At 41.4% G+C, this 15,694-nt stretch overlaps 1 protein-coding gene across 3 annotated transcripts in view; it reads right to left on the bottom strand.

The window, feature by feature from the left end:
* The window catches only part of LOC121285832 (paxillin-like), a 173,093-nt gene that overhangs the window by 30,804 nt on the left and 126,595 nt on the right, over nt 1-15,694 (bottom strand). For all 3 annotated transcript variants that reach the window (XM_041202703.1, XM_041202704.1, XM_041202705.1), the window contains 4 exons: nt 11,764-11,990; nt 5,649-5,699; nt 2,376-2,473; nt 922-1,061 (listed from right to left, as the gene is read on the bottom strand). In XM_041202703.1, the coding sequence (XP_041058637.1) occupies nt 922-1,061; nt 2,376-2,473; nt 5,649-5,699; nt 11,764-11,990 (516 nt within the window). The remainder of the gene's footprint in view (nt 1-921; nt 1,062-2,375; nt 2,474-5,648; nt 5,700-11,763; nt 11,991-15,694) is intronic.

The raw sequence follows: 15,694 nt of genomic DNA, 5'->3' as shown, positions 1-15,694 counted from the left end.
AGGGTTTCAGAGTTGCACCATTTCTTACATGTTAACTTCAGTTGTGCTACAGGAAAAATTTCAAACAGAAGCAAGGCATTTTCTCATGGGCAACTTTCATGCATTGCATACTGGCGAATTCTGCCACAACACCGGCAAAAGTCTGGGAACTGGTCACCTGATCCACCCTTATCACAGTGGAAGAACGTTTCTTGGGCCACAGAGACCAGCACAACTGGAGAAATTAAGAAATGTGATGGGCAGGATCTTCTTATTTCAGCAATAATCAATCAGTCTTACAGTTAAACACTCTACTGTATTTATCAAACATTACATGAATAGAGATTAAATGCAAATACAGACTGGCAGCTGCTTTTGAATAGCAAAGCAAGCAGTGTACACTGTACTTTGATTCTTCACACTGACACTTCCAAACACATTTACAATCTCGCAAGTGATTCATAGTCCTCTAGGAAATTTCCACCTTCAGTTCAATTATAAAAATGGCCTTTCTGCTCCATGCTCTTTCCACTCTTTGTTGCCATCCTCAAAAGAAATTCTTCCCACATTCTCCATTTGTCCCCCAGCCTTATGTTAAACAGGAGAGAATTCATTTTAAGATGACAGTTGGTTCTACCCACTGTTGCCATTTGGGTTAGTACTATTGTAGCTAGGATTCTACACCTCAAAGTGAATTGCATTTTTCTACCGATAGGCCACCTTGACAATTAAGTATCTTCATGGAAGTAATATTGTTTTCCAGGTTCTTTGGGATATTGACAATAATAGAGGGGAACAGTGTATGAGTGGAGAAAGAAGGTAAGTAAACAGAAAAAAAGGCATGTTCTTTCTCAAAAATCTTTCAAAAGAACTAGATAAAAACAAACCAAAACACTGCTAGCAAGTGCAGAAGTTCCCCACATATATACTTAAAACACTTGCCTGTTGCAAAGCTGCTGGGTGAGTTGTGTTGCACTACATTCAGTTCCAGCAGAAGACGATCCAGTTCTGAAAGGTTGCTGCCAAGTGAAGAGGTCATGACAATCGGTGAAGATTCTGTGGACTTTGTCTTATTGGGGAAGCTGCATAAGTGACAAAGGACGAGTGCTTTATTATTTGAAAGCTCACCAGGCTGAGCCACACTGTACGTTACTAGATGCCTTGCTTAAACATTACCACTGGCACAGTCCAACACTGTTACCAGATTTGGATTATTCAGCAGCAGTAAAGTTAAAGTGGTTTTGACTTCGTCATTAATTACATATCAAACCAATGTGCCATGTTTCTTGTCAGGTATGTAACCCTGCATGGTTTCAAACTAACAGTCAAAAAACATAGCTGCAGGTGACAGTCACAGGAGGGCAGTATTGTTCTTTTTGAGATGAATGATCCAGAATCTCAAATGGAGAAGTCAGTTACTATCCTGTATCAATTTACGATAACAGGCAACAATTGAATAAATCAGCTGATGCCTTACATTTGATGATCACGGCACGTGTGTTATTCTGCCCTCCACCACTTCCTTCAGTCCTATTTTTTTGTCTGCCTGACTTTCATCTTCTATGCATCCCTAGGTCCACCATTAGTGACAGACCGCTATATATTCATGGGTCTGCCCTCTGGACTTCCCTCATCGAATCCCTTTATTAACTCCCTCCGCCCCTTCAGAAGAATCCAAAACCCATCCAATTTCACTTTTAGTCATCTCTCCAATTCTCAGAATACTGCTCACCAGCTATCGTCTGTGTAGCACGTTGGGACATTCATTGCATTAATGGTGTCATATAAATACAAGTTACTGTTGCACTGTCCCATCATTGTGAAGAAAATGTTAACAACCCAAATCATGCCACTAAACAATAAACTTGCTTATAATATAGTACGCTATTTTTAACATCAGAAATTGAGCAAGGCAAGATGAACAGAGGTATGATAAACGTTTCCACTTCTGAGGCTATCTGTAAGTCTCACAAGACTTACCCATTATCCACTCAGCTCCGTTTTAGTAGGCCTTATTACCTGGAAAGGGATTTTTTTCAGCTGAAGTTGTCACTCTGTTTAAAAAGGCAGTCAGTCCTTCACTATCAATGTGACTCTATTCAAAGAGGCAATCCCATTTTATCACTGCCATTCCATTTAATGAACCTATCCTTGTTTAAGAACATAACTGTCTCACTGCTTTGACACAGAGCGTCTGTCTTAACCAAATGCTGAATCTGCTTAGAGGGGAAGCTCCTGTCTGCCACTTTGTTTAGAGAAAGAGTCCATGCCCATTACTCTGCTTCAGGAAGAGTCTTTGAGTTGGACGCTTTATGCTGCTTGGAGAGGAAACTGATATTGAGCATAATGTTATCTGCCACTCTACTTATGAAGGGGCACTTGTCCCAGTTTGGTACCTGTAAACGTGGTCTTCCTCGGAGGAACGTGGAGCAGGTGGACTAACAGAGTCTCGTGTGAGAGAGGAGCTGCCTTTCACATTTGACGGGTAGGTCTGCTGTTGAGGTTGAAATGAGAACCAAGAATATTAAGTAATGAAAATAGTAATAATGAAGTTCAGAGAAACTGTTTTCAAGTATGCAGAAAATAGGAGTTACAGGTACCTTGAAATTGAACAACACACAAGTTCCATATTTCCTAGTTTTATGCATTAGAGAACTGGTAGCATCCAGTTTCCACCACACACCTTAAAGAATTATATTCCCAAGTTTCCTTTTATTCTTAAATTGAAAAATTAATTCCAAATACTGAAATCACTGTATTTATCAAACATTACATGAATAGAGATTAAATTCAAATACAGACTGGCAGCTGCTTTTGAATATCAAAGCAAGCAGTGTACACTGTACTTTGATTCTTCACACTGACACTTCCAAATACATTTACAATCTCGCAAGTGATTCATAGTCCAGTAGGAAATTTCCACCTTCAGTTCAATTATAAAAATGGCCTTTCTGCTCCATGCTCTTTCCACTCTTTGTTGCCATCCTCAAATCTATAGTTTATCTCCAATCTGGGTGCCACTCCTTCCTCCAAATAACAGGAATTAAACAAACTGCTGCAAGGTAATAGTTAATGATTCACAGACTTACTGGCGCAGCATTGCAGCCAGAAAACATATCTGAATATGTAGGCAGCTGTAATCCTAAATGCGAAACAAACACTTTGGGGCTTTGAGCAGTTCATTACAACATTGGAAAAAGTTGCATCTTGCGCTGTTTCAGTTTTGGCATATAACGTGTACTAACATTGAACAACTATTGGCTTTTAAGGTTGTGGCTAGCTTTCCTCCGGGATGATTAAGACATCAAAATGTTCTGAAGATTGAGGGACATAAATCAGATTCTATAATCTTTGGGATACAAAAGTGTTGATGTAAATCATCTCATCATTTTAATTTGTTATTAGGTATATGATAGATCTGACTGGTCCTGCACCTGCAGCTAAAGTGTCACCTGGGTACAGCCAATAAAAAACAAATAATATCATAGAATTGTTACAGTGCAGAAAGAGGCTATTTGGCCCATCATGTCTTTGCCAGCTCTCCGTAAGGGCTACTCATCTAGATCCTTTTCCCTGTAGCCTAAAAATATTTTATCTTCAGGTGCTTATCCAATTCACATTTGCAAGCCAATTTTGAATCTGCCTTCAGCACACTCACAGGTAATCTGGAATCTGCATTCCAGATTCTAATCACTCGATGAGATTTTTCTTCATGACACCTGTGGTTCTTTTGCTCATCACCTTAAATTGGTGTCCTCTGGTTCTTGATCCTTCCACCTAGGAGAACAGTTTCTCCCTATCTACTCTATCCAGACCTCTATCAAATCTCCTTTCAACGTTCTCTTCTCTCAGGAAAAAAGCCCCAGCTGACCAATCTATCCACATTAAGTGAAGTGTCTCATCCCCAGAACCATTTTCATAAATCTCTTCTGCACCTTCACTTCCTTCCTCAGTATGGTGCCCAGAAGTGGACACAATACTCCAGTTGAGGCCAAATCAGTGTTTTATAAAGGTTCACCAAAACGTCCTTGCTTTTGTATTTTATGCCAAGGATCCCAAAGCTTCTTGATTTACAAGGGAGTCATGGTTTATGTGGAGTGTCTGGAAAGCGGAGATAAAGCTAAAATCAGATCAGCCATGATCTTATTGAATGGTGAAGGCTTGAGGGGTTAAATGGCCTACTCTTGCTCTTATTTCTTCTATTATGATCCTGTAAGCCTTATTAACCACTTTCTCAACCTGCCCTGCTACCTTCAACACTTGGTTCAAGTGTACCCAAAGGTCCCTCTGCCCCTGCGCTCCTATTGGAATTGTATCCCTTATTTTATATTATGTCTCCTCATTCTTCCTCCCAAAATATGTATTCACTGCAATAAATTTTGTCTGTTACTCGTCTGCCCATTCCACCATCCTGTCTATGTCCTCCTGAATTCTATCACTATCCTCCTCACAGTTCACAATACTTCCAAGTTTTGTGTCATTTGCAAATTTTGAAATTGTGCCCTGTACACCCAAGTCTAGATCATTAATTCAGATCAAGAAAAGCAGTGGTTCTAATATCGACCCCTGGGGAACCCCCACTATGTATCTTCCTTCAGTTTGAAAAACAGCCGTTCACCAAAAAAAAACCTCTTGTCTCCAGTCACTCAGCCAACTTTGGTATCCCTCTCAAACAAAAACAGAAAATGCTGGAAAAACTCAGCAGGTCTAACAGCATCTATGCAGAGAAAAACAGAGTTAATGTTTCAAGTCCATATGACTCTCCTTCAGACCTTGCTTCAGATTTGCAGCATCCACAGTATTTTGCTTTTATCTTTGTATCCCTCTGCCACTGTCCCTTTTATTCCGTGGGCTTCAACTCTGCTGGCAATCCTGTTATGTGGCACTTTATCAAACACTTTTAGGAAGTGTATGCACACCACATCAACCGCATTACCCTAATGAGCCCACTCTGTTATGTAAATCTTTTCTGAACTGCCTCCAATGCAAGTATATCCCTCCTTAAATAATTTGACCCAAACTGCAAACAATAATCTAGATCTGGTCTCACAATACCCTGTACAGTTGTAGCAAGACATCCCTACTTTTATACTCCATCCCCCTTACAATAAAGGCCAGCTTTCCATTTGCCTTCTTAATTACTTGCTGCACCTGCATTCAAACTGCTTGTGATTCATGTACAAGGACACCCAGATTCCTCTTTACTGCAGCATTCTGTAGTTTCTCTCCATTTAAATAAAGTCTGTTTTTTTATTATTCCTGCCAGAGTGGATAATCTCACATTTTTCTGCCAGGGTGGATAATCTCACATTTTCCCACATTATACTTCATCTGCCAAATTTTTTGCCCACCCCCTTAACCTATCCATATTCTATTGCAGTACCATTGCCTCCTCCTCACAACTTGCCTTCCTATCTATTTCATATTGCCCAGCAAATCTACTACAATTATAGCTGGTTCTTTCATCCAAGTCATTAATATTGATCATAAATAGTTGAAGGGACTGTGCGATATGGAGAAGAAGTGGGAAGAGAGGCTGGAGGGAAAGGAGAGGGAGAGGTGAAGGTAAGATCTTGAGATAAGATATTAGAAGCAAAGGACCAAAATAATCAATAACTTTCAGACATCTCATCATCTGTAACCTGGTTACATGACCATTTAGGCTGTACCTTGGGAGAGTTGGCCACTCCAGTAGAAGGGGAGATCTCCTCTTGGTAACCCTGCAAAACCAGAAGAAAGCACATCATCTATATGCATCAGACATGGAATCATAAAAATTACAGCATAAAAGGAAGCCATGCTGACTACAAGTCTGCTGCAGTTAATTCTTCAACAGCACACAGCTACCATTCCCAGTTCTATGCATCCTTGTTTATTAGCCATTTCAAATGATAAAACATACCACATTCTAATAATTACAAGTAAAAGGGAAAAACTGCAAATGCTAGGATTATGAAACAAAAACAGAAACTGCTGCAAATATGCAGTAGGTTTGCCAACATATGTAAGAGGGAATAAGTTGCTCAGTTCTGGCAAAGAGTTGCAATAAAAATCCTTTCTCCTTACACATGGTGACAGACTTGTTGCATATAATTCAGGATTTCTTGTTTTTGGTCCATGTTCCAATAAGCTATGGAGAGAAAAAGGCTTCTAAATTGCTTCTTTGTTCCTGTGGCATAACTGAGTTTTTCGTCTTACTGATTTACCAACTGGGGAAACAATCTTTCACTACTTTCCCTCTCAAAACCTTTTATGGTGTTAAAAACCTCTGATCAATCCCCCTTCATCTTCTCTGCTCTAGAGCAGAAATCCCAATTTTTCAAGTCTTTTTTCAAATTATTCATTTCCAGTATCATTCAAGCAAATCTTTGCAATGTTTTTATGGCTGTAATATCCATGTTCTAATGGAATCCAAAGTCTTGCATAAACTTAGTATCACATCCTTCCTTTTGTATTCAATTTCCCGGAGTATAAGACATATACTTGAATTTTATGGCGTTTTCCACCTGCTCTTGATCCTTTAAAGATCAACATACCTCTATCCTGAGATCTGTGCTCCTCCATTGTGTTTAAAACCTTATCTTTACAGTCAATTCCCTTTACTGCCCTTTTTCTTGAAATGTATCATTTCAGATTTCTCTGTATTGACTTATTTCAGTCATTTATTGGTCAACTAAACTGACTACATTTATCTGCATCTTTCTCATGGATTGCTATGTCCCCTAATTTGGTCAACTGCAATATAATATCCCTTGTGCCTATGTGCAAATCACTTGGCATAAATGAAAGACAGAAGGGTATCACAGCTCAGAGTCAAAAGGCATATCATGACCTAAATCCCACCAATTTGAAAGCTATCTATGTATTCCCACTCTTGGCTTTCTACTCCCGAACCTTCTCTCCACCATGAGGCTACACTCCTCCTTTTAATGTCACTTGTCTTACCTGTAAGCATGCTAGGGCTAAATTATAGTTGGTATCAATCATAATGCAAGCTGTGTTTACACTTCTCCTTGATACCTATCAATTCAATGTAGGGAATAAACCTGGCGATCAGTCATTCAGTTCAATTTAGGCATAGTTTATTTACATCTATCATCTTGGATACAGCGCATATGGATCCTATATAAGCCCATGTACCTTTCAGGATGACATGTGGGTGTTCATGATGACAGACAGAAGGTAAGAAATCACTGATTGAGGGGGTGGCAAACAAAGTAAAAGAGAAATTGGGAGGGAAGAAAAACAGGTATTACGGCTATAGAAATCATGAGATATTTATATATAGTGAAGCTGAACTTTACAAGATGGTTATGTTTTAAAATGTCTTCTTTACCTTAAAGTGAAACAGAACATTCTGAAAAGATCAGGTTTGGGGGGGTGGTGAGGTAAAAATAAACACTCTTGCTTGGAGACTGACCCATGTGATCTAGTTGCCATAGGGGAGAAACTCAAACAGGCACCTACTAAAATCAAGTTACAGTTTTAACACATTTACACAGTACCCCCCAGCAAAAGGGCAAATTGATTTTTTGGGACACCAAGAGAGACAAATAAGATCCTGCTGTATGAAAAAAGCAAAATAGCTACTGCTGTGCAGAAGGGGGGCGCGAGGAATGGTGGTGTAGTGGTATTGTTACTGGACTAGTAATCCAGGGACTGGATTAAAAGTCTAATGATTACCACGAAACCATTGCCGACTGTCGTAAAAACCCATCTGGCTCACTGATGTCCTTTAGAGAAGTGAATCTGCCATCCTTACCTGGTCTGGCTGACATGGGACTCCAGACCCACAGCAATGTGGTTGGCTCTTAAATGCCCTCTGAAGTGGCCGAACAAACCAATCAGTTGTATCAAACCACTACAAAGTCTAAAAGGAATGAAACTGGATGGACAACCAGGCTTCGATCTTGGCACCAAAAGCGACAACGGCAAAATCAGCCCTGTCGGCCCTGCAAAGTCCTCCTTACTAACATCTGGCAGTTTGTGCCAAAATTTGGAGAGCTGTCTCACAGACTAGTCAAACAACAGCCTGACATAGTTATACTCATGGAATCATACCTTACAGATAATGTTCCAGACACCGCCATCACCATTCCTGGGTATGTCCTGTCCCACCGACATGACAGGCCCAGCAGAGGTGCAGGCACAGTGGTATACAGTCAGGAGGGAGTTGCCCTGGGAGTCCCCAACATCGACTTCGGACCCCATGAAGTCTCATGGGGTCTCATGGGGTCAGCTCAAACATGGGCTAGGGAACCTCCTGCTGATTACCACATACTGTTCCCTCTTCAGCTGATGAAACTGCACTCCTGTTGAACACCACTTGGGGGAAGCACTGAGGGAGGCAAGGATGCAGAATGTACTCTGGGTGGGGGACATCAGCAAGAGTGGTTTGGTAGCGCCACTATTGACTGAGCTGGCCAAGTCCTAAAGGACATAACTGCTAGACTGGGTCTGTGGTAGGTGGTGAGGGAACCAACAAGAGGGAAAAACATACTTGACCTCATCCTCACAAAGCTGCCTGCTGCAGATGCATCTGGCCATGACAATATCAGTAGGAGTGACCGCACAGTCCTTGTGGAGAAGTAGTCCTGCCTTCACGTTGAGGATAACTTCCACTGTGTTGAGTGGCACTACCACCGTACTAAATGGGATAGATTTCGGACAGGTCATGCAACTCAAGACTGGGCAACCATGAGGTGCTGTGGGCCATCAGCAGCAGCAAAATTGTACCCAGCCACAATCTGTAATCTCATGGCCTGGCATATCCTCCACTCTACCATTACCACCAAGCCAGGGGATCGACCCTGCTTCAATGAAGCATGCCGAGAGGGCATGCCAGAGCAGCACCAGGCATACCTAAAAATGAGGTGTCAACCTGGTGAAGTTACAACACAGGACTACTTGCGTGCCAAATAACCTAAGCAGCAAGCAACAGATAGAGCTACGCAATTCCACAACCAAGGGATCAGACCTAAGCTCTGCAATCCTGCCACATTCAGTCGTGAATGCTGGTGGACAATTAAACAAATCACTGGAGGAGAAGGCTCCACAAATATCCCCATCCTCAATGATGGGGGAGCCCAGCACTTCAGTGCAAAAGGCGAGACTGAAGCATTCGCAACAATCTTCAGCCAGAAGTGCCAAGTGGATGATCCATCTCGGTCTCCTCTAGAGGTCCCCAGCATCACAGATGCCAGTCTTCAGCCAATTCAATTCACTCCATGTGATATCAAGAAACAGCTGAAGGCACTGGATACTGCAAAGGCTATGGGCCCTGACATATTCTGGCAACAGTACTGAAGACTTGTGCTCCAGGACTTGCCGCAACACTAGCCAAGCCGTTCCAGTACAACTACAACACTGCTATCTACTCGGCTATGTGGAAAACTGCCCAGGTATGTCCTGTACACAAAAAACAGGTCAAATCCAACCCTGTCAATTACCACCCCCATCAGTCTACTCTTGATCATCAGTGACATGATGGAAGAGGTCATCAATAGTGCTATCAAGCAGCACCTGCTTAGCAATAACCTGCTCACTAATGCTCAGTTTGGGTTCCGGCAAGGTCACTCAGCTCCTGACCTCATTACTGTCTTGGTTCAAACACAGAAAAAGGAGCTGACCTCCCGAGGTGAGGTGAAAGTGACTGCCCTTGACATCAAGGCAGCATTTGACCAAAGAGCTCGAGAAAAACTGGAGTCAATGAGAATCAGGGGGAAAATTCTCCGCTGGTTGGAGTCAAAGCTAGCCCAAAGGAAGGTGGTTGTGGTTGTTTGAGGTCAATCATCTCAGCTCCGGGACATCACTGCAGGAATTCCTCAGGGTACTGCCCTAGGCCCAACCATCTTCAGCTGCTTCATCAATGACTTTCCTTTCATCATAAGATCAGGAGTGGGGATGTCCACTGATGATCGCACAATGTTCAACACCATTCAGAGGTCCTCAGATACTGATGCAGTCAATGTCCAAAAGCAGCAAGAACTGGACAATATCCAAGCTTGGGCTGACAAGTGGCAAGTAACATTTGCTCCACACAAGTGCCAAGCAATGACCATCTCCAAGGAGAGAATATCTAACCATCGCCCCATGACATTCAATGACATTACCATGCAGAATCCCCCACTATCATCATCCTGGGGCTTACTATTGACCAGAAACTGAACTGAGCTAGCCATATCAATACTGTGACTACAAGAGCAAGTCAGAGACTAGGAATCCTGTGGCGAGTAACTCACCTCCTGACTCCCCTAAGCCTGTCTGTCCACCATCTACAATGCACAGGTCAGCAGTGTGAAGGAATACTCCCCCACTTGCCTGGATGTGTGCAGCTCCAACAACACTCAAGAAGCTTGACACCATCTGGGATAAAGCAGGCTGCTTGATCAGCACCCCATCCACAAACATTCACTCCCTCCACCACTAACGAACAGTGTCAGCAGTGTGTACCATCTACAACATGCACTGCAGGAACTCACCAAGCCTCCTTAGATAGCACCTTCCAAACCCACAACTGCTACTATCTAGAAGGGCAAGGGCAGCAGATACTCCAGCACCTGCAAATTCCCCTCCAAGCCAGTCAACCCCCTGACTTGGACATATATCACTGTTATTTCATTGTCACTGGGTCAAAATCCTAGAACCCTTTCCCTAACAGCACTGTGGATGGGCCTACAACTGTGGATGGGCCTGCAGAGGTTCAAGAACGCAGCTCACAACTACCTTCTCAAGGGCAATTAAGGATGGGCAATAAATGCTGGCTTAGCCAGCGATGCCCTCATCCCATGAATGCATAATAAGAAAAACAACCAAGCAGGATGCCTGTGGGAGTTTGTTTGAAAGACGGGTCAGGATAAATGAGACTTTTGGAAATTTAAGCAACAAGGAGTCACCGAGATGGGCCTTGCTGGCGAAAACTGAATCAGGAGCGCTCAGGATAAGTGGGATTCGAAGAGCACTGGAAATTTCAGCTTAGCGTGGTAGGGATAGGCAAGCCTTCTGGAAAGCTGGGAGTTGCTTTGGACTTGTTCCTGTAATGCTACACATTTATCAGAAGTGTGGACACAGTGAAAGGGGTTCAGACTAGAACTCCAGTCACACTCCAAACACTTGTTCTACGCCAGTCACATGGTTCAAGTTATACTCCCAGTACACACTATGAATCACACTTCCCCATGTTTGTCATTGTCAACCCCATGCCACCACTCTGCACCCAAATTCAAATCATTGAAACAGAGAACATTCACATTTCGTCTGCACATAGAATGTCAATGGCACGTTTAGCCCCCAGCTGACGTACATGAAACAGTATTCCTTCTCACCTTATCAAAGAAATGGAATCCTTTCAGACGATACAAAACAGCAGCATGTACAAAAGATGATTTTACCATTTTTCAGAAAGCAATTATGAAATGGTTGATATTGGAGCTTAGTTATTACTGGCAGGGATTAAAGGCACATTGTTCTTCCCTGGACACTGGCAGTGGCATTAAACTGAAACAACCCATTATGCTCACTGAAAGATTGAAGTTATACTCAATGCCTTGGTGGGAGAGACCTACTTAACCCAGGGTGATCCAAGTCTGTGATAGATATTGCTACCCTCATGTGCTCATTCTATTGATACTTTAAAGGAGGAGTTAAACTCAATGAATTGAATAGAATGTTCAAATTCAAGATGAAGAATTCAGGTAAAAGTGCCACGAGTGGTGGGAAATGGGGATCAAAAAAAAACAATAACTATCAAGTGGAAACATGGGTCAATGATTGGTTTACACCCACCTGTTGCTGTTGATATCTTGGAACAGGAGACTGCCACTGTTCAACTGTGTCAATGATTACTCCATTCAGAGCATCAGCAGAGGGAGGAGGTGGCACTGGTGGGGGCACAGATACTTCCTGGCATATATGGCTTCCTGTTGGGTAGGAGTATGGAGTCTCCTCCGGGATGAAAATGGGCCTTTTTGAAATATGTGAAGTTGTCGATTCTAGGTCGGCCAACAAGGCATCTAGAAGAAAAAGGAAGGGTAGCAATTATTTTATAGATAGATTACAGCTACAACAAACATTCACCAGACAATGCTTTTACATTGCAGTTTCAAGAAAAGCAGCTTTTCAGCCCACCATGCTTATGTCAGCTTTCTGAAAGAACTCTCCGCTTAGTTCCATTTTTCACATAAAACTTTTAAAGGGAAGTATTTGAAAAAACATTATGCATTCTCTTTCCACCGTTGACTCTGTTAGGGTATTCTAACAGCCCGTTACATGAACAATCCCCCTTTTCTACTGACTTGATAACCAGTGGAAATAAAGTTGTTCCCGATATAATATATTAAAACCTCTCAAAATTTAAATATCTCCACCATCTTTCCTTTTAACCCTTATTTCCTATTGGAAAAAACCCCATTTTCCCTACTCTCCTCTCTTAAGTAAAGATTCCCATCCCTGGTATCATTTTAGTGAATCCCACCTTAATGTTCGCTAAAGCCTTGATATCCTTTCTAAAGTAAAGCACTCAAAATTGCAATCTATATTTTCCAGCATCCGTAATTTTTTGCTTTTTACTATATTCTGTTTTGTGTTTGTCCTTTATCTCCTTATTACTAAATCTTAGATCCCAGCTAAATCAACCAATTCTCAAACTTTTAAAAACTGTTATCTCTGAATCCCTAAATCTCTCTGCTCCCCGAATCCTTTTACAATTTCACCTATTAAATGTTCTTATTTAATGAGGTTTAACAAACAAGGTTTGCACAAAACGTTTGTTTGAGTTTTGGTCGCAGTTTGGCTCCGAAGGTGTGGTAATAAATCTCTGAGATCGTACCCTAGGATCTTCTTTATTCACCAGACCAGACATGCAGCAGCTGAGTTTAAGGTTTCTTTGGGAGCACATGAGAAATAAAACCCACCCCAAAATCACTGCAGGTCACAGCAGGCTGGCAACTTTATCTGTTATTTGCTTCATCCTTAACACAGGGATCCAGAGAGAAACCCCAATTGAGTGTTATTGCAGAAACTTCAAAATCCCAATAGGCAAATCTATCCATAAAGTGCAATAGCACATCAATGAACACATCACTGTTAATATTATGCTGCCCAGATATATGTCATAATCCCACTGGGTATAGCTTCTTTGAGTTTTTTTACTGTTGTTTATCAGTGCACCCTTCCAAGTGATTCTGCTACTCAAGGAACATTTCAACAGGAGGAGGCCATTTAGCCCTCAAGCTTGTTCTGTCATTCAATGAGATCATGGTCGATCTGCGGCCTGACTCCCTATTCTTGCCTTTGCTCCATATCCCTTTAATACCTTTGGTTCTAAAAATCTCAATCTGAGTTTTAAAATTAACATTATATTAATGTCAATTGCCATTTCTAGGAGAGAGTTCCAAACTTCTATCATCTTTTGTGTGAAGTGTTTCCGAGCCTCAATCCTGAAATCCCCCATTAAAACCCTTTAAGTTGAATTTGCATCTGCAATTCATTCAATTTGCTCCTTATACTCTGCACAAAGGATGTTTCTTTGGGCCGCACCCCCTAACCTGTCCTTCTGCCTTAATGCTTTGCTCATTTTTTAAAAAATGTACTTCCTAGTTTAATCAGTTTACCTATATCGCCTAAAGCACAATTTCTGACTGTTACTCTTTCTTCCCTTTCATTTATTTTTGAACTATTTGAATACTACCTTTTTCACTTGAACTTTCCCCCCGATTTACCAGTTGGAAGCCCTTCTAACTACTCTTTTCTGCTAGGACCCTGATCGCAGGTGTAGCCCATTCCAATGAAAAGTTCCATCTAGAGATCCATCTTGAGGCTTTGTTCTTCGATTTAGCTCTAGTTCCTGATACTTTCAAACAGGATGCCCTCCCCTTCCCCCTGTTCTAAGGTGCTATAGTCTGTATTCTGGTTGTCCTTCCAACAGTTTTTATCCTTAACTTCACGTGTAGGAAGTAGATTGTACCAGTTGAATAGGATCTGTGGATCCTCTTTCTATACTTTATCAGAGTTCCCCTTACTATGTACATTATTGATCATATCAATCCCATTCTAAACCTATACTTTTCTGGGAGGTGTGACTGAAGTCTGGGGCAAACTATTCAGGCAATGCTCCACCTCCCTTATTTAATGGAGTGTCTCCAAGCTGCACTTCAGCTCAATGATTCTGAGCCAGACAGATTTGAGATGGAGCCACTTACTGCAGATATGTTAACATTGTATAGTCTCACTGTATAGTCTGCAAGTTCCTACATATTGGAATCCAGATACACAACTGTGTTACCATATCTTAGTCTATACTATTTATACCTAATTTTTCACTCATTCTGAAATGTTTTTCTTTTTCTCTATATTAACTTACACTAAGCACAAAAAACACTGGACAAGAATTTTAAATACTTTCTGCCTCAAGCTTACACGAACTACAAGTTGCATTGGAAGCAAAAAGCAGTATCGCCTTCTCCCTCTACACCGAATTCCCAATTGCACTAAATGTTCAACTTTTGCAGTTTATTTGCAATCATTCTGCAACAACCACTCTGTGCACCAAAAGCACTGAAAGCATCTATGAATCACTCAACCATTGCTACCAACTCAAATCATCTCAACATGTCTGGAGTTTGCCCTGCAGCTGCCATGCAAACACATGCAAGCGAACTCTTGACACATTCCAAAAGCGCTTCGTGCAGATAACAAAGTGTAAGTAACAAGAGATAGGAAAAAGTAAGCAAGGAGGGATAATTCAACAAGCCTATCCATCAACACTGAAAGAAAATAATATTTATTGATAGCCTAAGATAGTGGTCAGTGTTTGACCATTTCAGCTGGTTGAGCTCCTGGGATCTTCCATTTATTTCAATGCTACAGTAACTTGCATTGCCTTTGCTAGAACATCCATGAAGGATCAGCTACACTCCCTATCTGGTAACCAGCAATTCATATTTCCATGGCAACCAGTCTAGTTTCATTACTAATGCCTTAATGCTGAGGGGAAAATGCTGAATTTAATACAACAGAGTAATAATTTTAAAACTTGAGTTCAGCCAATACAGCTGAGCAAACTGTTTACAGGGATAAAGGACAAGTAGGGACAAGCAATAAATGCTGGCCTAGCCAGTGATGCCCACTTCCCATGAACAAATAAAGTACAAAAAAGGCTATAGCCAGTCACACAGTATTTTAATCAGATACTATCTATTTTGGGCTAATATCTCATCTCTGCCAGTTCCCATTCTCAAACACTGAGCTTGCACTTTTCTTTAGTGTTACTACTGTATAATTACACTACACTCCATCATAGGAATGAATGAGAGTAGACTGACAGAGTGGTATTGTGCCAGATTGGATTTGTTCTGTTTTTGCGGCAGCCTGAGGCTGTGAAAGTTGCTATACAAATGCAAGTTTTTCTTTTTAATTTTAGCAATAATCCAACCCACATCTGGATCCAACCAAATCGACCTCAGCAATCTTTTCTGGTCCTGTGCATTTAGTTCTACCCATCTACCTGTGGAGGGAGCTATTGCAAATAATGAAGGTTAAAAACTCCATACTATTGGTGCAAATTTAATTATACAAATGAAATGTCCTCAAATTTGCTCCAGGTCACCTTACATCAAGAGGTCCAACGCAAGTCAGCAATCAATGTAAGGAGGTATTGTAAATTTGGGATTAATGTCAAAATCAAAATTCCAGATGCATCTGGGGAAATTTTAATCAT

This window comes from Carcharodon carcharias, chromosome 13 (genome assembly GCF_017639515.1).
Source record: "Carcharodon carcharias isolate sCarCar2 chromosome 13, sCarCar2.pri, whole genome shotgun sequence".
In the NCBI taxonomy this organism is placed as follows: Eukaryota; Metazoa; Chordata; class Chondrichthyes; order Lamniformes; family Lamnidae; genus Carcharodon; species Carcharodon carcharias.
This window is presented reverse-complemented; position numbering and strand designations above follow the sequence as displayed.